The following is a 23,281-nucleotide window of genomic DNA, read 5'->3' as shown; positions in this document are numbered from 1 at the left end:
TGAGCCTGAGCTCGGATGGCTGTTCGCCTGTGTGGCCTGCAATGAATGAGCTGGCAACCAGTTCAGGGTGTACCCTGCCTACTGCCCGAAGACAACTGGGATAGGCTACAGCACGCCCCGCGACTCTTGTCAGGATAAGCGTATCAGAAAATGAATGGATGGGGGACATCAAACTTCTATAGTTGGTTATTTAAGTACTGTATATCTGTCTAAGAAAAAAGACTTCATTTTGTGGACTGCTGAGTGATTTCACGATCAGGAAAATACTTAAATGTGTCATAGTGACTTGACAGCAACTCATGGATGTGTCATAAAAACTCTGCTTGCCTTTTTCCCCAGAGAAGAAACAATTTCACCCACACAGCATTTGACTTGCAACAAAAAATGCGGTGTATTTTGAAACAAGCAGAGGAAGCATTCAATCACAGAAACGTAACACATGATAGCAAACTGGGTATTTTTCACCTTTTAGTATGTGAGTAAAGGATTTAGACCAGAGCCAGGCTCGTTGGCAAGGCCGTGATGGCCGGGTCTGCACCCATGGGGCTCGGTCGGGCATAGCCCGAAAAGGCAATGTGGTTCATTTTGAGCTCACCACCTGTGGAAGGGGCCAGCGGGGTCAGGTGCTCTGTGAATTTAATATATAATTAAATGAGAGAGGAAAATAACAAATATAGCACATGTTATAACTATTTAAAAACATACAATAAAATAAAAATGCATAGGATAGTAATGTTTATAATTAGATATTACAGTAATTAATTTTACATGGATTGAAATTTAATAATAGATCAGGATAAAATAAACAAAAATTATGTACATATATATATATATATATATATATATATATATATATTAAGCACATCTAAAAATCGATATAAATTGTATATAATGATACTATCTAAACCAACACCGTCTTGAAATAAATGAAATACAAATAACTATAAATGACAAATAGTGTTAACGTTTTTAGACATTTTACAATGTTAATTTATTATTATTATTATTATCATCATTTCAGAAAGAAGACTAGCAGAAAGAAAGCTCTGCATATGTGGCCCTTTTAATTCCACTAAAAAAAAGCCCAAGTGTGGTTCAGGGCTGAGTAGAAGTGACGTATGGGCTGCGCGCGCAACCGAGCTGACACTTTGCGGAGCGCCCACAGAGACAGCGAAGCGACAAACGGTAAGCGCAAACTTTACTTGACACCAAAAATAAGATAGCGGTCGATACGTATTTACCATCGCTGGGCCTTTCTCCGACTCGACACTCGCGCTGCGTCCCGCTGGTGACCTGCTTTCCTCGGATCGTAACCTGTTTTGCTTGGATAAAACGACATTAAAGCTCCGCGAGTAGCTTCCGAAACACTCCCATTCTAGTCAAGGCCAGGCGGAAGGGCAGGTAACGCTAACCCCGCAAACACCGATGGCTCGTTCCACCCCAGCCCGGGGCTCGTAAACCTCCACTCGGCTCGACTCTTTGTGGAAAACGTCAACGTGAGTTTGCGGCAGGAGGCATTTAGTGGGGGACTGTTGCGTGTTGGCATTTTGAAACTAGGAACGTGTGTGTGTGTGGTGCTGAGCTAACAGGCTATCATGCTAACTAGCCACCGCTCGCGGCCCGTTAAAGCTAGCTAGTTAGCCTCATTATTGATAACGAGCTTTGTAACGGGATTTAGCGGTGTTACTCACACCGTCCGCGCAGGGCACATTTATCTCGTTGGCCCGGATTATAGATTAATGCTACCTCATCTCTGCGAGAGGGCTTTCGAAGCATTGGACAGGAGAAATTGCCTTCACGTTATTAGAGGAAAGTGTTGGTAGTTAGGTTTGGTTCGTTTCCATACCTCGTTACGAATTGCAGGGGAATTTAAATACGAGGAGGATTATTACATCCGATGTCCATATTGTGGGGAAATTAGCCTGTATCACACCATGAAGCGTTTTAAACACCTGTAGCAACCCACTTGTACAGATTGAAGAGCAATAAAGCAATATATAGTGTTCGAAATTAGTCTTTGAAAACGCAACTACAGCACTTGCCCACAAGCAAGTGCCTTTCAAAGCACCTAGAAATAGCAACGTGACAAAACTTCCCAAAAACGACAGTCTGTCAAGGAGCTTAGTCTGGTTGGAATTTCCACTTCACAATGTAACAAGAATTGTGAGCAACAAGAATTGTGAAAATTGGCTGATGTTTTCTGGAGAAATTCGTTTTTGTATGATACTGCCAATGGCAAATCTGGTCGAAAATGCCTTTGAATGAAAAAAAACAAACAAAAAACCTAATTTCATTTTTTTCTCAATATATCTCATCGGCCCTTTGGTTTAGTCTGCTATTCAGAAAAGTCCTTCTGCGCATGGCTGATAAAATTCTGCAAAACATATCCACCAATTTCCCGAGATTCCCCCAAATGGGCCAAAATTACTGTGACGGTTTCAACATGGTGTCACTTGCCCTGAAAACTAAAATTGAAATTAAATCGCGTAAATAGAATATTTGTGCAGTGGCAGTAGAATGGGTCATGTACGTGATTGATATCTATATTTTTTGTGAATTTATTTACTACCAAGGAATTTTTAGTCATTTGAAGTGCTGCTCCTATGAATTGGGTCGTGGTCACTTGTCACATTGCAACTGGGAAAGAAGTTGAGGTTTATATGCCCAAATGACGTGAGTAAAATTCATGAAAATTGCATTCACGACATAGTTTACATTTTTACGCAAGCCTGCGCATGCCATCGTCTGTTACTAACCTATGGTAACGCAGTAGTAAAGTCACTGTGCATCAGTGTTCCAAGGTAAAAATACAGTGCTCAACAAGTTGAGGTCAAGGCAGGTGAAGCTTTATCATTCTCCGAAGCATTAATTGAATCAAGATTTTGTTGATACTCTGGTCCTGTGGAGCCTGTCAGATAGACATTCCTGCTCTCGGAGTTTGAAGTTTTGCTGTACTTGTATGAAAAAAAAATCGTTCAATGCCACAAATTGTGTAAACTACTTGATTGATCTCTCCCCTGTGGTTGAGAGGAAAGAAATTTCATCTGTGTTCATTTCATCTATGTTGCACAAAGAGCACATTTGACAATAAAGTTGACTTGATTGTGTGAGCGGTTCATAACGTCAAAAGATGTGAAACTGAGGACCAACTGTAATTTACTTGCCGTCTGTTACCCAGCTGAGAATCACTTGGGCGAAGCACTTGAATTTGCTGACATTGGAGGAGTTTGTTTGGAGGCATGTTGCAGGCTTTAAAGAGAGAAGTTATACTTCTCCAATCACTTACGCAATTAGAGGTTCTCCTCTTTATCTCCTCTATCCTGTGGGGCCTAACATGGTTACAACGATGAGCTGCTGACTTGAAACAACCGCTTCCCTCCCCACATACACGCTTCAGTCTGTCTGGTACAGGAACAGAGAGTAGAAGAGGCTATTTTAGGCGGTCACTGTGAACCCTTCTTGTGTCTCTGGAAAGAGGATGTGGTTACAGGTCATGGCACCACTGACAGGATGGTTAGACGCATTCCGCTGATGTTGTTGTCCATATCCGAAGAAAAAGCTAAATGTTTTTATGCAGAATTATTGTGTTGATGTTCTATCAAAATCTTCCTTTGTCACTATCAATAATGTGCTATGTTGCCTCACCTCACGTATCTCACGATTTTCAACTGACCAACATTCCTCATTCATCCAGCGTGAAAAGACCAGAACCACTGTATAGTGTTAAACACACACACACACACACACACACACACACACACACACACACACACACACACACACACACAAACCAAATGCTACCATGGCTTTGATAATTTAGTGTGCTTACTAACGTGTAGTAACTTTTAGTGTACATTTTTTTTGTCTTATCACGTTTTAACTCAAGAGCTCCAGCCTTAGACATTTTTTGAATGTATTAATCTACTAGTTACCCCTTCAATTTGAAATTTGATTTTGCATTTTTAAGCAACAAAATGGGCATTTCAGATGCAGGTACAGTGCACTCCGCTTAATAGAACACCGGTTAATAGAGTAATCCGCTTAATAGAGCAAAAGGCTCTGGAACCGATTTGCCTAATGCAATTTCCTATAAAGATACTCCGCTTAGTAGAACAGATCTCCGCTTAATAGAACAGGCCGTAAGCAATGAACATTGTAAACTAGTGGTTTTCGAAGTGTAGCTATCGCGATACTGTACCACTATCGCGAGAAAACGCGGTAGTTCGAGCCGTATACAGTAACAGGTAGCACGCGTCACTCCACACATAGACACACGCACGTCACAATGGCTTCAACTTCATTCAAGAGACGAGGGCTATCACCTGCGGATAAGAAGGACATACTCAGACGATACGATGCATTGCCGGATTCTCAGAAGGTACGCCCGCGGTTTCCAGGACTTCCCTCTTATCCAGCGCATTGAGAGGGAAGTCAACCGCAAAATTACGGACTCCTGTTTCCAGACAAAAGTAACGAATTTTTTCTCGTGATTTGAGATGTTTGACTGAAGTTGATTAAAGTTGTTGTTTTGTTGTTTGATTAAAGATATGGACGTCCACAGTCGAAATATCTCTTCTAACTCGTCAGCAGGGGTTTTTCTGCGTGCATAACTTCGTCGTCGACGTGTCTGAAGGTGTACCTAATAAAGTGTCTCCGGTTAATAGAAACCCCGCTTAGTCGAACAGAAGCGCTTCGGCCCAATGGTGTTCTATTAAGCGGAGTGCACTGTATTATTATTGGCCACTTTGTCGCTATCATCTGTCAGTGGCTTTGAGTGTGTATGACTTGAAAAAAGTGGGACCTTGCCTGGTGAGTGACGTGGGTGTCGTTGGCTGTCATGCTCTCAAGCTACTAAATGGCTAACCGTTAGCTCGACAGCGTACTGATGAGTGCCTGGGCGTCAGTTGTGGCCGCGGCACCTTGTGTGTGAATCGACTTGTTGTTTATTTTGTTAAGTTTGTTTCAGTAACGTAAGTGGAAGTGCACAGATGATAGCAGTGGTAGGCAATAATATGAACAGTAATGGTGGCGATTGTAGATCTTCGAAGCTGTTATGTGCTTGCGTTGTACTATGTTTGTGTGTCACGATGATGGACTCCCTCCTCCTGGCTCGCAGCCATTCCACCAAATGATTTCGGTACGAAGCGATGCGTAAAACTTGAGTAACATTAGTTGGTGTACATAACTGATTCCCGAGAAACTTTTGGGCAGAGATTTTCATTATTCTTTGTTTTTTTTCTTTTGTTTGTAAATTAATAATTTGATTAGTTATTTCAGCACTACTTAACCATGTCGCAAAAACAAAGCCAATGAAAAGCAAAACATGCATATGCAGCTTTTAGACCATTGATTTTTCTGAACAAAATTGTCATTTACATGTTCTTAGTTTTTAAACAATGGACTCTTCTGAACCTTGTTCCATCCATCCATCCATTTTCAACACTGCCTATCCTGAACAGGGTCACGAGGAGTTGCTGGTGCCTATTGCAGCTGTCTTCGGGTGAAAGGCAAAAGACACCCTGAACTGGTCGTCATTCAATCCCAGGGCACATATAGAGACAACCGAACATTCACTCCCACAGTTACATCGTCACTGAGTTGGAATCGATGCCATGTGGCCCGCACACAAGTCTGCCGTGTGTACCACTCTCGCATCAGCGACTCGACTTTATTACAACCAATTAAATTGTTTCAACATCTTGAATCATCTTGGTTGCTTTTATCCACTGAATGAAAAACATTTATCACCACTAAATAGATACATAAAAAATAAGCATTCTCCGCCGTGTAATTTTAAGTAATGACCTTAGTAACAAATTAACGTGTGTGTTGTAATGGCAGGTTTGTAGCCAGCTGCAAATTTGGTTGCCACACATTCATTTCCCATAACGCTTGCTTGTCTTGATAACGTTGTAGCTGACTGGAGCCCATCTCAGCTAACTTTGGGCGTGAGAAGTGGCCTACACCCTGGTCTGGTCGGCAGCTAATCGCCAACAATTTCTGGAAACAAAAGATTTTTCGTTTTGTGTAAAAGTCCTTGTTTTGTGACTATCTTGGGGTTACAGGCAGTTTCGAGGTTGCAAATGTTGTGCAATAAAATGGTTTTATGCTATACAACTATTCCTAGATTTTTCACACTAGTGTTTACTGTAGATGTGACTTTAGTAATGCATTAACATGGGTGAGCAACAAACAAAGGTGACTTCAATTTGATTTTCGTTGCTGCTGTAGGAAGACCTGTGTGTTGAGCAGTCTGAAGAAGCTTTTGGACTTTAGGTGCTGTACCTCATTGGGAACTTGTTAAAATATCTTCTCTACGTTTGCCCAAAAACCTAATTGATCATAATGTGAATTTGTATTAAAATACGAAGAGACCTTCAACCACGAATGATTCTAAATCTCCTGTATTCCAGTGGGATGCAATAAATCACTTAAATTGTGTTTTTAGGACATTAGGAACATGAAATTGAGCAATTTCCCTGTTCAATTCAAAGGCAGCATGACAATCTCAACCATGATTGCATAGGCTCTCTTTCCAGCTACGATTGCTCGCAAATTATAGTCTTATAAGTTATTGCTGTTAAACGTCATTACGTTTGCTCTTGAACGCAAGCTTGCTTTATGCACTTAGCGTCGTATTATCCTCAACAGCTTTGTGTTTGGTTATCGTAGCGGCTGACCTTATCAGTATTTGTCCAGAATGGCAATTTATCCGCCCTCAAACGTCAAGTGGATGTGTGAACATCACGTGCCAGTACGAAGATGGCACTCCCCCTCTGTTGCTTGGCTTAATGGATGGGCGCCTTTCTTGAGGAGGGTCAGCCGTCAATCATAGTCCCACCCTGCTGAGTCAGCAGCTGTGACAGCCTCGCTGTGTGTCAGATTATCCCGCGCCAGGAAATCCTGAATGTAATTTCGCATAGCTTGTCGCAGCCACTTGCACATGCCGCTCGCAGCCCTACATGGACACGCATACCTTTTGGCCCCAGAGGGTGAGTGATGTCACTGTAAAGCGTGTGCTCGCTGGCACGCCGGCTTCCCTCGCTCCTTATTTGCCGGGCCTGACTAGCTGAGCGTTTGTTTTGCAAGGAATGACAGTGTTGTTCAGAGGGAGTGGAAACAGGGCGAGGTTTGCTTGAAGCCATTATGTCCTTACATGGCCTTTTATGTGTTAGCGTTGTTGAAAAGTACAATGCTATTGCTGAAAACCTTTTTAGAAAAATGTGTTGGGCTGTATTTACACTGAAGGGCCAAGCGGCCAAATCCAATTTCATACCCGAAAGGATTTTGACATAATTTATCTGGATCTTGTTTTTGGATACCACAAAAGCCAAGGGTGTGAAGCTATATACTGTATTTTTTAATATGCGGTGTAGCTGTTTTTACATTCTTGGTAAACAGCATCATTGTTGACAGTGCTGATCATGTTAACAAAAATAGGGGATGAATTAAATATTTACTGTGAGGGTGTTCTGTTCATGGTTTTGTGCTGGGCATTCCGATCACCCATGAGTGAGATGGACCAGCACCGAGTTGGATCCACATGGTTTAGCCGCATGTATTTCAGTGTTGGAGCTGCTCAATTATGATGTTTTTAATCATCGATTAATTTGCCGATTAATTTTTTGATTAATTTATGACGGAGACAAAAAAAAAATCCATCCAAGTTTCAGTACATTTCTTCCCATTATTCAAGAACAGGACATTATTTCAAGCCGACAGTGCAGAAAATGCACATACATATCATGATTCAGTTCCTGGTTTGGTTTATAATGTGCAGTGTTAAGGAAATGGGCAGAGGTTGCTGCACCGCACACAGGCTGGTGTCGAGTTGGGCGCAGGCTGCAATGTATGAGCTGCGAATGATCGTTTATTTTATTTAATTTTTTTATCGGTGGCCCATCGTTCGGAGAACCACGATGACTGTTTTTCTTAATTTTGTTAATAATTTGGATTATGGCTGCCCCCACCCCCGTTTTGGGGTAGGGCTTTGCATCCGCCCCCAAAACGTCTCTGGACGTTACTTATTACACATATCCTAAGTCTGCCACGTGAGCGTAAAACATTGAAATTATGTCACTTGATCCATGCAGTTTAAATCTAGCCTAAATCCTTATTGGATTCTACTTGTTTATACGAGTGCAAATCAATAACACCGTTCACATTTACTGCCAAAGTCAGCCGTGCTTTTTTTTCTGCCGCTTGTCTAAATTGCTTCGACAAGGAATGGGGTGTGTCGAGTCGGCTTGGGCCGGTTCATGGTTTCCAGGTACACCGCGATTTTCAAGAATCAAGTTGCACCCATCACGCTTTGATAAATTAAAGACGATGTTAACATTTGACGGTCTTCAAATATAACGTCGAGAGTTGGCATGTCTAAATATGCATTCAGTTTGCTACGAAGGTAGAAAATACGGCTAAACAGCATGGCTAACATTAACACGTTAATTCATAAAGCAGAATTAGCTACTCATTTTTGGCGAAACACATATCGTGTGGTACTACATTTAGTTTTGGAAAAACATTTGTTTCCCACTTTCCCAAATAATACATTTTTGAGCTGTTAATGGCAATACCGTGAAAGCGCAATATATTTGCTCGTGGTTATCATGCTGGCAGAATATGATGCCGGCCTATGCTTGGTGCGGAAGATCGTTCACTTTGAGGTTGTCGTTACAAGGGATCCTTGCTTTATGATATGACCCCAATTTTCATGCAAACCTGAAGCATGCGCATAGTCCAACACAATAATTTAATGAAACAAATGAAAACCAGGAAGTATGGCAATATCTGAGCTTGCCGACTTATGTTTCATGAGTATGTGAACTTAAAGTAGCTCTTTGCATGCCATTTACAATCTTCTGATATCAGTACCGTTGTAAATCAAGAACCCCCCTGTCGGTCAGGGTGCCCGAAAATGCGAGGCCGGGGTGTAAAGTGTAACTGACACGCATGCCCCAAACTTTTTTTTTTTGCTAATTCATAACATATCATCGCTCATCTAACATGATTTTGCAATGTTGTGTCCCTCTGTCGCTTTTTCACTTGTTCCGTTTTAAAGGCAAACAATCAGTGCATATGTGTCGTCATGGATGGGATGCAGCAATTTTGCAGGCGCTCGGTGTAAAAGCGGCGAGTTGTAAGCCGTAAATGATGTGGTGGAGTGGCCCGCATTGATTTGCCCCAACCTTTTGGGCAGAACTTGCCAAAGTGCATGTTCACACAGACCTTGTGACTTCCTGCATCCACATTAGATGCGTGTTGGTGTCAGCGCAAGACACAGTTGATTTCAACACAAGGGCCTTGAGCAGTGAGTCTCATTGCATTGGTACCTTACATATTTGGCAGCAGATTTTTTTAAAATGGCTTTGAAGGCCAATACCAAAATTAGCACTCTTGTCTCCGAAGGCGAAATCTCTATATTGTAGCGCTTGTACCTAATGGTGTGGCTCTTGTGAGCCATTTGAATTGCCAGCTAGTATTTGTGTCTTGGTGCAGCTTTGCCACCTTGACAACAGTAAACAGTGAAGAAGCGTTTGTCACACTTGGCATGCCACGCTAAGTGCGCTGTACTTGGAATGCCACACACTTGCGTCACTGTGTTTAGTTGGCAACACAGATGTGTCTGTGTGTGCCCATGGCACAAGGACCACTTTTACTCTCTACAGCGGATTAACGATTATTAATTATTCACACCGGAGGAGCCTTCATCCGACCACATGGCCCGACCGCTTGCCATCGGAGTCGGCCGTCTCCAGTCTTTTTGTGCACCTCTTTTGAGTGCTTGAAGTGCGCCGCGTAGCTTTTGATGATTTACAAAGCGGTTGATTATCAAACGGCCGCACTGTTTTCATTGCGGCTCAAAATACATTATCCGCTTTTTAAATTTTCACAGCCCCATTCTTTTATCTCTATCGGGTTACGATCGAATAGAATAGAACTTGGGTGTCTCTGTCAACAAGCAAAATGAAAATCATGGAATGTGCGCTCAAGATAACAAATCAGGCTATCAAATGCTCAAAAGAAACTCTGACTTCACCCAATTCCTTGTCAACCTCACTGTGGCGGTCTCTTTGCAGTGACCCACTTGGCTAACCCAGCTGATTAAGCCCCATAATGCGCGCCAGGGATTGGAAGACCTCAAAGCCATATTCCAGAGATTGCACAATTTCTTCCTCGTTATGACCCGCACTTTCCCTACCGGCAGCTGCTTTCTGTCATTTGCTAGAAAAAGACAACACATTGATTTTTCGCAGTACCTAAAAATAGGTAATCTAGCCCCCCCCCCCCCCCCCCCCCCCCAAAAAAAGAGTCTCTCGGTGCACTGCGATCCATGAAAGCAAGACGATTGTGTCATTCTGAGGGATAGAAGTGGGATCCATAAATCACCGGCACAGCGCACTCTTGCACTGCACAGCTGGCTTGTGTTAAACAGAGGTCAGATAGTTTTCACCTCCTCCTCCCTCAAGGAGCTCCACTTTTGGGTGTTTCCCCCATTGTTGTGTTGTGCCTCTTGGCCGTAGCCTCCAGGAATGACTAGAATCCTTCCTTTCTGGAATGGAAAAATTGGGAAATTCCGACTTGCGCTTGAATTGTTTGTCTTTTATTGAAATATTCATTTCTTTCGTCTCTTTTTACTTCTCTCCAGACTGTTTGGCTGTCTGCTGAAGTGATCCCGCCATGCGTGAATACAAGCTAGTGGTGTTAGGCTCTGGAGGTGTGGGCAAGTCCGCTCTGGTAAGTGTGCCTTCTTCAATTTCTCTACTCCTCCCAGCTCCCCATTCAGAGGTGACACCTCTGCAGTCGGGCTGTGCAATGAATCAAAATTCAGTTATGATTCGTACGCTCAACGATTACAATAGTTGTAGTCATCTAAAAACAAAAATAATAATTGTATAAATCTTATCTTGTTTCACTGTCTAATACTATATAGCGAGCATACTTAAGTTCATCATTTTCATTTGACAGGTCTATTGAAATTGTTTAAACTCTACAACAGTTCTGTGGCAATTTACAAGTGTATAACAAGTAACCTCGAATGCATTGTTTGTTTATACAAGGAAACCATACTTGAATTTATACGTAAACACCTTTTTAAATTTAAAAAACAAATCTGGTTTGGTCCAAAAGGAGCTTGCATAATACCAGTGTTTCAGAGAATTAGATTTTTCTTAATGTTTTTTTTTAGTACACATTTTCTTTTTTTGTTCCAAAATAAACAAATGATCGATTGAATAATTCTGATTGCAATTATTACCAAAATAATCGTGATTCATATTATTTTCATAATCCAGCAGCCCTATTCTGCAGTACATTTTCACTTTTAAAGAAGTAGTAAAGGAGACTGATTCTCTCTTTCCTCTAGAACTGCTTCAAACAACAAGGCATATGCAGCAATAGTTACGATTATATTTTCTGTTATATTATTTTTGGTATTTCATGTGAACTGTTCTGTAAATTGAATTGAATACAACTTTATTGTCAAATGTGCTTTTGTATGTGTAACATACAGCACAGATGAAATTTCCCTCTGAACATAAAACAAAGAGGAGCTGTTGTGAAAGCGTGATATAAATAAAGATGTCTTGTCAAGTGAATTCAGAGATTTGTTTCAAAATACATTATACATTGAAGAATTGGTGTGGGGCATGTGGGTAAAGTGGTGCCCAGTGACGCACTTCGGCATTGAGCAAGAGTCTCCCCACCTTCGCTGTGTAAGACCGTGAGCACCTTCATTCACATCGGTGATTCTGGGGCGAGCGCCTCCTGTCCCTGTGACAGCACTTTTGAGCTATAGTCCAGCCACCGGAGACTTTCAGACGCTATATTTACACCGTTCAAACACGTTGGGGTGTGTCGGCGTAAGAAAGGTGTTAGTTGAAGCCGCATCTAATTTTCAGCATGGTGTGGTTTTAAGCGTTCAGCATACAGGCCTACAGCATGAGAGAGTGGAGACATTTGCTTTATTTTTCACAACTTCAAAGGCCTCATTTAATATACTTGGATTTTTTATTATTGTTTTTTGGCTCGTTTCTGGTGTGAAATTTGGAACACGGTTAATTTGACTTTACATTGACTTTGAAGACTTTATTAGACACACTACAATAGCATTACATTGTATCACGTCTCTGGAATCATACACGCAAACTCTCTTCAAAAAAAAAAGAATTATCAAGTTTCTAAGTATCTAAATGTTTTTTAATGCAGCAATGGCGCTGTATTTCCCTGTTAAAAGTGGGCGCCACCATTTTCAGTTAGTGTTCATGTCAGAGAAATAAGGCTAAAAAGTCATCCTGAAGACCGTCGGAGAAACATACACACGCTGTGTCATCTGGAAATATTTTGCTCACAGCCAGTGCAAAGCGACAGACATGGCAAAGCCCATCTGCAAGGCATTTTATCAAGGTACTGACGCTCGAGGCAAGAACACATCCAACAAGTACAAACACCTCGCCGACCGGGATCCCCAATGACATCACAGAGGAGCGACAGCTTACCAGTTTTACGTTTAGTAGCTTGAGGTTTTCAGTATGATTCGTTTTAGTTCTTTTATTTATTAAATTCAAAATTGTTATTGTGACACTTCACAACAATCCAGATCAAGTTTTCTCATTGGGCATCATTGTTGTTGTCCATTGTGCAGATTGCATAATGGAAACCGGATAGATTGCAAAACGTTTCTCTAGTAATCACAGGGCGATTGGGATGCCTCAGTGTTGCACTGAGCTAACTTCAACCAGGTGTTTTTTTTTTTTACTTCCTCCACACTGGTATTTGGAATTGAAATTGTTGGATTAACTTTGACCTTCTAACATTCCAATGTTCCTTTTGTTTGTTTGTTCGTTTTTTCCCGCCTTTACGACATTCCCATCTACATATGCGCCGTCCTACCTCTGTCATTATTTCCAAAGGCAAAACATAGATGCGGGGAATCCCATTTTTGGCAGATGATGCAAAAGGGGATTGCTGTTGTCTTTGAATGCACCGTGGCTGATCCCCACATTATCTTCTCTTTTCCAGACAGTACAATTTGTGCAGGGAATCTTTGTGGAAAAATATGACCCGACAATAGAAGACTCGTACAGAAAGGTGAGTGTCCCGAAAAGTGGGAGCGGCGGCAGCTGAGGTTGGGCAGCTGTTCTGTTGCTTCTCATCATTTTGCTCTTCGGTGCTGTCATGCCCGTTTGCCTGTTTTTTTTTCCTTCTTCCCATTCCTGCAAGGTTTGACCTGTTATTAAAAGCTGATTGCAATGTGACAGTAATTGCTGCCAATTTTTATGCATGTTTTATAAACCATCTGCTGTTTTTCCTTGCAGCAAGTGGAGGTAGACGGGCAGCAATGTATGCTTGAAATTCTCGACACAGCCGGCACAGTAAGTCGGAGTCAGAATGTAACCATTTTTAGTTTGGTGTTGAAAAGATGTGTGAGATTGTTAGCTGGAGCATTGAAGGAGATTAAAAAAAAAATCATGACTTGACGCAGTTATTGATTCTAACCAGCAGTGCGCTTTCAGTATCATTAATTTTAGCAGCTTGGCTATGAGTCTGTTAAGAGAACAATTTTTTTGGTGAAGCTTTGAGGGATCCCGTCTGCAGTTGTAAAAAATACCATAAATACCATGCAATTCTAGCTGGATCCCAGATGAGAAATAATCACGGCTTTGGCCTCCCTCCTTTTAATTCTCGCCATCCTTATCTGTTGGCGTGCCAACTGTTTAGCATTGATCTCCAAAGCGCCACTTTGCCTAAGTGATGTCTCACAGCCTGACAATTCCGAGATGTCCAGCTCTTCTTAATCTGAGGTGCCGGACTGTTAATAAAATTTGCCTGCAATCCTTCGTTTTTACACTTTGATGTGGATAGAGCAGCACACAGTATGAGTTCTGAATGTCTTTGTAGTTTTGTAGCGCTCGTCATGGAAACGCTGTGCGGCGCGTTTCCATTCCCTCTCAGGTTGAATCTCATCTTAAAGCCAAGCGACAACCAATGACGTCTTGTTATATCGCAAGACTCATCATGCTTGTTCTTCCTCATGGTTTTAGGAGCAGTTCACAGCAATGAGGGACCTGTACATGAAGAACGGCCAAGGCTTTGCCCTGGTTTACTCCATCACAGCACAGTCCACCTTTAACGACCTCCAGGACCTGAGGGAACAGATTCTACGAGTAAAGGACACAGAAGATGTAAGTGTGTGTGCATGTGTCCCGTCTTTGTTTTGATTCGTGCTTGAAAAGAAAAGCTCCAGGAACTCGGAGCTGGTAGATTATAGTCTCCTGTGCCTCTGTTCTCAGCCGCCTACATTGTTCCGTTACTATGGAGACCATTCAACGCTGAAAACCGGGCATCTTATGCAAGGCAATTACAAATTCATATTAGCACAAAACAATGGGGGCCGTGGTGTCCCAGTCCTACTTGTGTATACAAAACAATGCGAGGCAACACAGTGCCATTTGTACCCCGCGCATATCATTGTGCGATATATGTCTCTGCGTTGGAGCTGCTTCCATTTGTAGGACATTCCTCCCTTGTAGCTGATTGGTTTGATCCCAGTAAAAACAATGAACGTCTTTGATTGGTTTGATCCCGGTTAAAAACAATGATTGTCTTTCCCTCAGCTCTCATAATTAGTTGTCAGCGTCAGAATTAGATTAGCATCTCATTAGGACTTGCCTCTTTCACAGAGACTGAAAAATTGCTCCATCTGAGCCTGAACAGGCGACCGGCCATTTATCCACCTGTGCCTTTTTATCCAGAAGGCTGTATACGTGGGCTAAAGCCTCTGCTCTCGTCAATAATAAGCATAAGCATAAGAATAAAATTAGCTTCTGCAATAAGCCTTGCCTCGTTCACACAGTGATTCAATAAAATTGCCACAGCAGAAACGAAAAAGATCATGATTTGATCTGCCTTTCACACAGGAACCCAGTGATGGCAGCCTATTGCCGTCTTGCCCTCAGCTCTCATGACCGTTGCACAGAGAAAAAACTGAATCAGCACTTTCTTGGCTGCAAAAAGTCTTTGCCTCCTTCGCACAGAACCCAGCTCAGGCAGGACAATCGCTGCAGCTGTGTGCGCTTTTACGACACGGCTTCCCGTTGTCAGATAATTAGACATCAGCCCCAGCATCTGGTGTTGCATATAAAATATATGTCAGACAGTTGCTTTGAGAATGACAGGGCGGGAGAAGTGAGTGTCAAACTTAACAGTACCTCCAAAGGTGGAAAAATTGTTCGGTCGAGTTTATTCTTGGTGAAAGGCGGAAAAGTGCCGTTGTTGGTTTTCCACACGTTTCTTTCCACTTTTTGGTACATTTTGTTGTGAGGACCTTTTAGAGTAAGGCTCCATTGCCATGGTGGTGTTCTGCTGCTGCAGTGATCGCGTCGGCACCATCAAGGCTGTCCTTTTTTGGAGCTCCTTGCCGGGGAAGGAATGCTACCCCACTTTTTCTTTTCCGTCTACAACCCCTCGTAACCATATTTTGTGGTATCAACGTTCCTTTCTGTCTATTCCTGCCCACCTAATCCAACTCCTATTCAGTGCCTGTTTCTATGTTTTCCCCATTAGCCCACCCTCCTCCATGGCCAGGGGGCCTTGTGGCCCCTCTGTGGTCTGGCACTCCATGTGAATGATTGGAGTTTGCAAGAGAACCCGAGTTCATTAAAGTTACACTCAACTGTGAGGTTGCGCTGCGTTTTATTAGGGCCACTGTGGTTAGGGAGCTATAGTTAGCCTCGGGCTAGCTTGGATTATCTGATTTATGGTAGGGAAACTGACTGCCTTTTACCGAACACCTCGAAAAACGCATTGCAAAAACCCAGATTTCTGACCCAGATTTGTTGCGGAATTCTGCATCTTATTAAGATAGTCTATTGTTGTTTACTTATTGTGATGGCCTTGCATGTGGGAAATGAGGCAAATTCATTGTTGTGCTTCAGCCATTTTTTTGAATGCCGGGTGATCACGATAGTTATAGACACAATGAAAACATTCACACTATATATAATAATCTAATTGTGATTATTATTATTTTCCCTATATCGTGGTTGCCATTTAATGACATTTTTTCCCTTTGCCCTTGTATTTGTTGACAAACTCAAGCAATAAATTATCTTTTTCTATTACAATGAACCATCAGATTTATCAGTCTTGCACGTTTTGGTCTTGTGTTAGGTTAATGCAAAAAATGTTGACAAGTGAGCCATGAATAAATGTTACCAACTTCAATTTGAGTTGTTCACTTATGAAGCATTTTGACTTGCACTGATTTAATCGTTCACTAAAACAACATAAGAAAATTCTGTCATACATGTGCGATGTAAAAAGAAGTCAGGAAATTCTAAATAAGATTACAACGCTCATATTAAGTAACGTGTGACTTTACCACTTCAACTTTTTCAAGTTTCCTGAAACCATATGTACACATGGACTGCGCATTAGAACTGAATTTTTCGAGACACTATAAATAAATAAAATATACATATAAAGTCGACAAAAGAAGCAGTCCCACAACCCGTCCTCCCCCACCCCCCAAATTGTAGCCTTGGCGGTTGGACAGTTGCAGTCTACCTACCACATGGCAATGTTGATGTGAATTTGGTTAATTGTTGTGCCTTAGTTTAAAGCATGTGGGAGGGGTCGAGCAAAAATTGCAGGTGGGTCTGAAACGTCTCACCTTTGATAAAGAGGGGCTTTCACAGATTTTGCGCTGTGCTCTGTGACTTTGGTGACCCCTTTGTCAGCTCATGTGTCAGTCCACTGATGGTTGAAGCATCTTGGGCATGATGTCCCTGACCACTCACGATAACGCACAGCCAACGAAAATGCCGCCAATGTTTTAATTTTCATCCAAGCACAAATTTATGGACTTTTGTTGGCTTTGCTAAGCGAGGAGCAGACTTTCCCCGGTCGTTGCTACAACTGTTTTTGTTCGCCATGCGCCATTTAGGGCCGAGCTGGCAAAACGCGCAGACACCTTTAGTATTGCTAAGCTCAATTACAAGTCTTCAATGGGCCTCATTGCAATGAGCAGTTGCATTTAAGCGTGTTGTTTGTAGCGTATTGTCTCCCCCTCCCCCACCCAGAACCTCAGCAGCTTCCGACAGTGTGCAATTACCAGACTTTTAATGAGTTGACTTTGAACACAACGGGGCCTAGTTTCATCGAAAAAAGAAAAACTAATAAAGTGAGCGAGCAATCTGCGTAGCGTTCACTTCCCAAGCTTCCTTCCAGTTCTTACACAAGACATGTCTTGTGACTTTTCGGGACGGATCTCCATCTCTGCCGGTGCCCTGTTCCCGTGACTCACTGCTCATGTTTGTTTGAAAGTGCTGGCTCTGTTCATTTTAACTGCAATCCAATCTCCAAAGAATGCCACGGCGGGCAGGATTGGACCCGTCTGCAGCATGTTAGCGGTGTCTGAGCAAGTCATGGTTGGCCCGTGTGGACTCTGGCAGCAGGCAAATGCTTCCTTGTGCTGAAACTGAAAATGTCTCTGTCCTTCCAGTCCGCTCATTTCATCCACTTTATCGCAGCTTTGCTCGACCTTTGTGTTAAGCGGCGCATTCCTTGACTCTCCCAGGACCCCTTGGTCAAAATGTCGTTGGGCAGTCCAGTACCCAAGCAGCTTGTTTGGATATCAAACATCATGCCGCGACCCTCCGCAGGGTTAATATAAATATCCCAGCTTCCTGTCGTCCGCCTCGGGGCCCAGGGGGAACGGGCACTTCAAATTTTCTTACAGAATGAAACATCCAGAAAGTTAGGGCTGCAAGCTAGCAGCAGTCGGGGTGCTTCCACATGTTCTTCCGATATCAAGTTTTTCCACATCTCCCAGGCAGGGAGAGAAAAAGCAGGGATCCGCATACAATGATTTAAATGTTGCAGGCCCAGTGCAAGTAAATTTCTCCTGCCGATGTCACATTTGGAAAGTTGAAACATTTCTACACATTTTCGGAAGATGTGGTCACTTGAGGCTTTATCGTACATGCTTCACAATGAAAGATATAAACACACACATCCCAGCGCTGTCATGTAAGGTGCCGGGCGGCCCGTATCACGGAATCCAGCTGAAATGTTTGGAAATGTTCAGGAAGGAAAGCGATGCTATCCCGGCTGGGCGGGGCCCCTGCGGCTTCCTCCGAGCCCAGCGAGCAGTACCAGATAGCCGCTCAGGAAACAGCAGGCAGGATGAGGCGCATCCCGACACTACGACAGCGTTGTTGCAGCGAGGCTCACGTTGTTCGTACATCCTTTTTGGGTCCCCCCTCCCCTCGTTTCTCTTCTGTTCCTGGAAAATAACAGCGGTACTAAAACAGTGGTGGTGGGCATTTCTTTCATTTGTTGCACGCCTTCTCAGTGAGTGCTATGGCTTGTAGAAAAACAAAACAAGTAGCAGTCATTTCATGTAGATTATATCACCCGTTATGTAACCAAAATGATTCTTTTGCTGTCCCAGAGGGGGCGATTGATCCATTTGGATTGTCCTTGTGGCTGTCCTCTTGAAGCTTTGCCAATATACTGTAAGGCGTATCACGCAGAATATTTCGATTGATTGTGACACGGCGCAAGTCCACATAGGTTTTTAAGAATCCAAAACTGGTTAGCCTAAGAACCATTATTGTCAGAGTCATTTTGAAATTAAACATCAATAACATTATCAGTGAGTCTCAGTACTCGAAATCAGTAAAAGTAGTATGAAGACAACAGGATTTGTTATGTTTTCTTAATTTTTGGTTAAAAAAATACTTGAGTAATTGTTAGAAGGCTCCATTTGAACTGTAACTGTTATGTTATTGTCTGTTTTAATTATTTGTGCGGTGTTTCCTCAGGTGCCGATGATCCTGGTGGGCAACAAGTGCGACTTGGAGGATGAGCGTGTGGTGGGCAAGGAGCAGGGCCAGAACCTGGCCAGACAGTGGAACCACTGTGCCTTTTTAGAGTCCTCTGCTAAGTCAAAGATCAACGTCCTTGATGTGAGTGAGCCTTAGGCTGCACATTTTCCCATCCCATGGATATTGATAGCACCTGGATCTGGCCATTCATGACTATTTGAGGAAATGTGACATTGGTTTTGACTTGTTCGTTTGTTCCCTCTCAGATCTTCTATGACTTGGTCAGACAGATAAATAGGAAAACGCCAGTGGAAAAGAAAAAGGCAAAAAAGAAATCCAACTGTGTGCTGCTTTAAAGACCCTCCCATCCTAAAGCCCCTGCAGCAGCTCTGAGCCAGGTATGTTGGGAAACATTTTTACTCTTTAAAACTGCTTCTTAGGATCTTAATACTTCACGTCAAACTACACGAAGGATAAAGAATTACAGGTCACTTAATGTCCTCTTGTCAAGCAAATTCAATTGAAATCGTTTTTGGGGGGGGGTACTTCTGTTTCATGCAAATGTTGCATGTGGCTTTTTTTACCATGATGACAGGAGCAGGGCGGAGCTTAGGGTGTTGCGATGAACTGAGCGTGTATTTGCCAGCTGAGTGACTTTGACGCTATATTTCAAGACTTTTAAGATGACCCTGAGGACTATTTATTAGAATTGTCCCACATTTAATCATCTGTTTGGAAATGCCCCATCAGCTGATTATTGGTATTGGCTGAAAACGATAGCATTTTTAATGGGGTTTTTTTCCTTCCATTTTTAAAGGCAAGACTATATATTTTGTTTACTTGATTTGAACCACTGCAGACTTGGAGCTTTCAAAAAAGTTATGTTGGAATTCAGTCGGATGCCCCCCCCCCCCCCCCCCCCCCCCCCCCCGTCTTCCCCCGTAATGCATTCCTGAGTATCAGATCGAGACTTGGTTTTGGCAGATACTTATAACCAAAAGACTCTGACTCAAGCTTGGGTGCAAAAAATGAGAAGTATATCTCTATTCAAAAAAAAGGAAATTGTGATGAGCAGCAAAATTGGAGATCGCTGAAGACTCAGCCTCCCTCCAAAGCAAATGCAGAAACTCAGTGTTGTAGGGCGTAATGTCAATTAGCCTACTTGTGATTCCATCAAAAGTAGAACTGTGAACTCACAAGCACATTCTAAGAATGCATTTCACAAAAGATTGACTTTTCTCCACCCTTGATAGGGGGAAAGTGGTCCAGAGTCTCAACTATTGGGATACATGAGAGAAAAAAGGCAATTTTTAACATGTGCCGTCTACATATCACTAGCGTCATGAAGGTTGAAATGCTGTAATGGCCTTGATCTTGCGGCTCCACCTCCAGGCAGCAAAGGGTATTACAAAAAGTCGAGACCTGCAGAGGGGGCCCAAGTCCTCACACCGCTGTACTTTGAATAGATGTACAAATACATGTATTTAAAAAATACTCCGGTAATTCAACGCCTATACTTGATTTAAAGTAAACAAAGCGTAAACTCTGAAAACTATTTCAGCACTATCTGTACACAATAATGGTTTTGATAAGTTTTTACAAAAACAGAAAACTTGACAATGTATCCCTCCTTTGAATAAAAATTTTGAAGTTATCAAAACAGTGTTTTCCCATTGCTTTGATATGAAACTGGCACCCCCCCCAAAAAAGCGAAATTATGTAACGATAACCAAAAGAAAACAAATACACCTTGTATGCGTTTTTTCAGATTAGAGTGAATTATCATTGTGAGAAGGGAGTGTATTTAACAATTCTTAGATATGGCCACAGAGGAGGAATATATTGCTTTTCTGAATTTGCTCCTTGATGTTTTTCAGCCTCAGAATTCCCTAAGACCTCAGTCAAGCGCTTAACCACAATTGACTTTATCTCTATTTACATTTTTTTTATGTTGTGTTATCATCCAACGGCATTAGAAAAAAGCATCAAGCTCATTTTGTTGAAATGAAGTGAAGGTCCGCACATCTGTTTTCAAATGTAGGGAGTAAAACTTTAAAGAAAACTAAGCAATCAAATGAAGTACAGTAATCCCTCGTTTATCGCAGTTAATGGGGTCCAAAACCATCCGCGAAGTAGCGTCCAATCAACATAAGCAGGTTTTTTTTTTTAGTCTGCAAACGGTCCGCGAGAAGCGGCAAAACAGCGAGTCACATAGAGCAACATATACAGTACTGTACTCCATGTATATGTAAAAAAAATATTTTTTTATGTTTGAAAAAATCTGCGATGTACTGAACCCGCAATAAACGAATGGCGAACATTATGAGCACTTGGCAAATATGGAATTTGGGCTACGCATGAATCAGTTTTCAATATCTTAATCAGTTTCGGGAGGGCAAGACTCGACTTCCATCACATTGAAGTCGACGACAAAAAAAATCAAACACACTTGTATGACAGCTATGAATGTTGAAGTGATACTCGAAAGGTGAGCTGTCCAGATAAAGGCCTGGAAAAAATGAACTCCACATAATTTGAGTTCAACCATGCTCGCGGGACCATTGCAACAATGGATCCCATTACCATTCCATGGAGGATGTGGGTATTTCTACAAGGCAGCATTGTATGTTGTCTGTTTTAGAGGGAGGAAATTTCTTCCAAATACAGCACATTTGACAATAAAGTTGGACTTGACTTAAGTCATTTAGTTGTCCCCATCCATGTTTTTTATCGACGATGCAAAAAGTGTGAATTTGAGAAAATTTAGTCAGAAAGTCTCCTGAGCAATATTAAGTCATTTACAATTCTTCTAAATTCTAAATGCGGATCAAGAGCGGCCCGGTGGTCTAGTGGTTAGCGCGTCAACCTCACAGTGCAGTGGTACCGGGTTCAATTCCAGCTCCGGCCTCCCTGTGTGGAGTTAGCATGTTCTCCTCGAGCTTGCGTGGGTTTTCTGTGGGTACTCCGGTTTCCTCCCACATTCCAAAATCATGCATGGCAGGCTGACTGGACACTCCAAAATTGTCCCTAGGTGTGATAGTGAGTGTGGATGGTTGTTTGTCTCCGTGTCCCCTGCGATTGGCTGGCAACCGGTTCAGGGTGTCCCCCGCCTACTGCCCGAAGACAGCTGGGATAGGCTCCAGCTCCCCTCGCGACCCTTGTGAGGATAAGCGGATCGGAAAATGGATGAATGGATAAATGTGGATCATCTTGATGCTTTTATTGTAATTGATGATAACATTCACCAAGATTTAATTATAGTTTACCATTTTGACTGCTTTAGTACTCACATCTTCGTGATGAAAAACTTTTCTCGTCTTTTCTCCACTCTACTAGGAGAACCTTTGCTTTATTTTTCTCACAACCCGGCAACAAGTCTTGCTACACTCTTCCTGAATTGCGGATGTATAGGAGTAACATGGATAAATCCATTGCATGAGAAGAAAGCTCTTGCAAATATCATGATATATGAAGATTTTGATGTGTCTTTCAGTATGGGAATTAAGATTTTTTAAAAAAACTTTATTTTATATATTTTGAGGCCGACTAATGGTTACAAATGGTTTACCCGCCCTTCATCACACAGAGAAACGAGATGTTGGGTTGGTATTTATGTAAATAGACCAAATTTTGATGTCACTATTCAACAGAATTGAGAACAGCACGCTCAGACATTTTTTCTGAAAAGGCAGATAAGATGTACTATACATGTACAAACAATCAAGAAGTAATGTCTCTACATCCTCATTAGTTTAATGCCAATGGATGTAATGACACTTGGCAGCCAAGGGAGGGCGCCATGAACTTAAACTCTACGTTGCAATTAACACATGACCTTATACACATGGCCTTATAAAGGGAGGAAGCGATCCAGAATTTAACTGCTGTGTCACCTTGCAGAAATGCTGTAATGAAGAACTGTTGCCCCGATTGGAACGTGCCAGCATTCCAACAGTCCTGCCCACCCTTCCCCTCCCGGCCTCCCCCTCTCCACCCCATCAGCCACAAACGGTGAATCAGCTGAGCGTCCACACCGCTCTATCCTACACGAGATGAGGATGAAGTATGACATGGAGAGAAAAGAAAAAAAAAGATCAAAGAGAAAGACAGTCGGCGAGAGATGACTCTGCTCTCTGCCCCTGAGGACCTTCTTCCCAATGTGTGTCTGCTGAAAGGACACATTTGCTCCATTTCTGCACCAAAAACCAAAAGGCCACAAACTGATGACAACAGCGCAGGAAATCTGTTAAAAGAAAGAAATGAAATGTCCACGAGCCGCCTAAACACGGCTCAAACGGCAGCCCCAGCCCAAGCCCCCGCCCCCTTCTTTTTTTGACACTTTTAACACACACACACACACACACACACACACACAAAATAGTAAGTGAAGCATTAGAAATGGGATTCAGTATTTTTCCATCTTTTTCAATATATCGTATTTGAAAGACATG

The 23,281-nt window shown here is 42.3% G+C and overlaps 2 protein-coding genes across 4 annotated transcripts in view; one reads left to right on the top strand and one right to left on the bottom strand.

Annotated features, from left to right (window-relative positions):
* The window catches only part of LOC127607401 (PRELI domain containing protein 3B-like), a 157,842-nt gene that overhangs the window by 88,750 nt on the left and 45,811 nt on the right, over positions 1-23,281 (bottom strand). The gene's annotated exons all lie outside the window — the stretch shown is intronic.
* Positions 1,023-23,208, top strand: LOC127607402 (ras-related protein Rap-1A). 3 transcript variants are annotated; one of them, XM_052075668.1, is made up of 8 exons: positions 1,023-1,185; positions 10,649-10,737; positions 13,021-13,089; positions 13,317-13,373; positions 14,043-14,183; positions 18,828-18,971; positions 19,097-19,228; positions 22,731-23,208. In XM_052075668.1, the coding sequence occupies exons 2-7, from the start codon at positions 10,681-10,683 to the stop codon at positions 19,184-19,186; spliced, it is 558 nt and encodes a 185-aa protein (XP_051931628.1). In that variant the 5' UTR covers positions 1,023-1,185; positions 10,649-10,680; the 3' UTR covers positions 19,187-19,228; positions 22,731-23,208. The 3 variants fall into 3 exon arrangements, with proteins under 3 accessions (XP_051931628.1, XP_051931630.1, XP_051931629.1); XM_052075670.1 differs by lacking the exon at positions 1,023-1,185 and adding an exon at positions 1,222-1,401; XM_052075669.1 differs by lacking the exon at positions 1,023-1,185 and adding an exon at positions 6,841-6,992.

This window comes from Hippocampus zosterae, chromosome 9 (genome assembly GCF_025434085.1).
Source record: "Hippocampus zosterae strain Florida chromosome 9, ASM2543408v3, whole genome shotgun sequence".
NCBI lineage: Eukaryota > Metazoa > Chordata > Actinopteri > Syngnathiformes > Syngnathidae > Hippocampus > Hippocampus zosterae.
This window is presented reverse-complemented; position numbering and strand designations above follow the sequence as displayed.

Excerpts from the sequence above, each read along its gene's own strand:
- LOC127607402 (XM_052075668.1), top strand. The coding sequence starts at position 10,681 with ATGCGTGAATACAAGCTAGTGGTGTTAGGCTCTGGAGGTGTGGGCAAG. Across the intron at positions 13,090-13,316 it reads TAGAAGACTCGTACAGAAAG|CAAGTGGAGGTAGACGGGCA; the intron begins GTGAGTGTCCCG and ends TTTTCCTTGCAG. Across the intron at positions 13,374-14,042 it reads TTCTCGACACAGCCGGCACA|GAGCAGTTCACAGCAATGAG; the intron begins GTAAGTCGGAGT and ends TCATGGTTTTAG.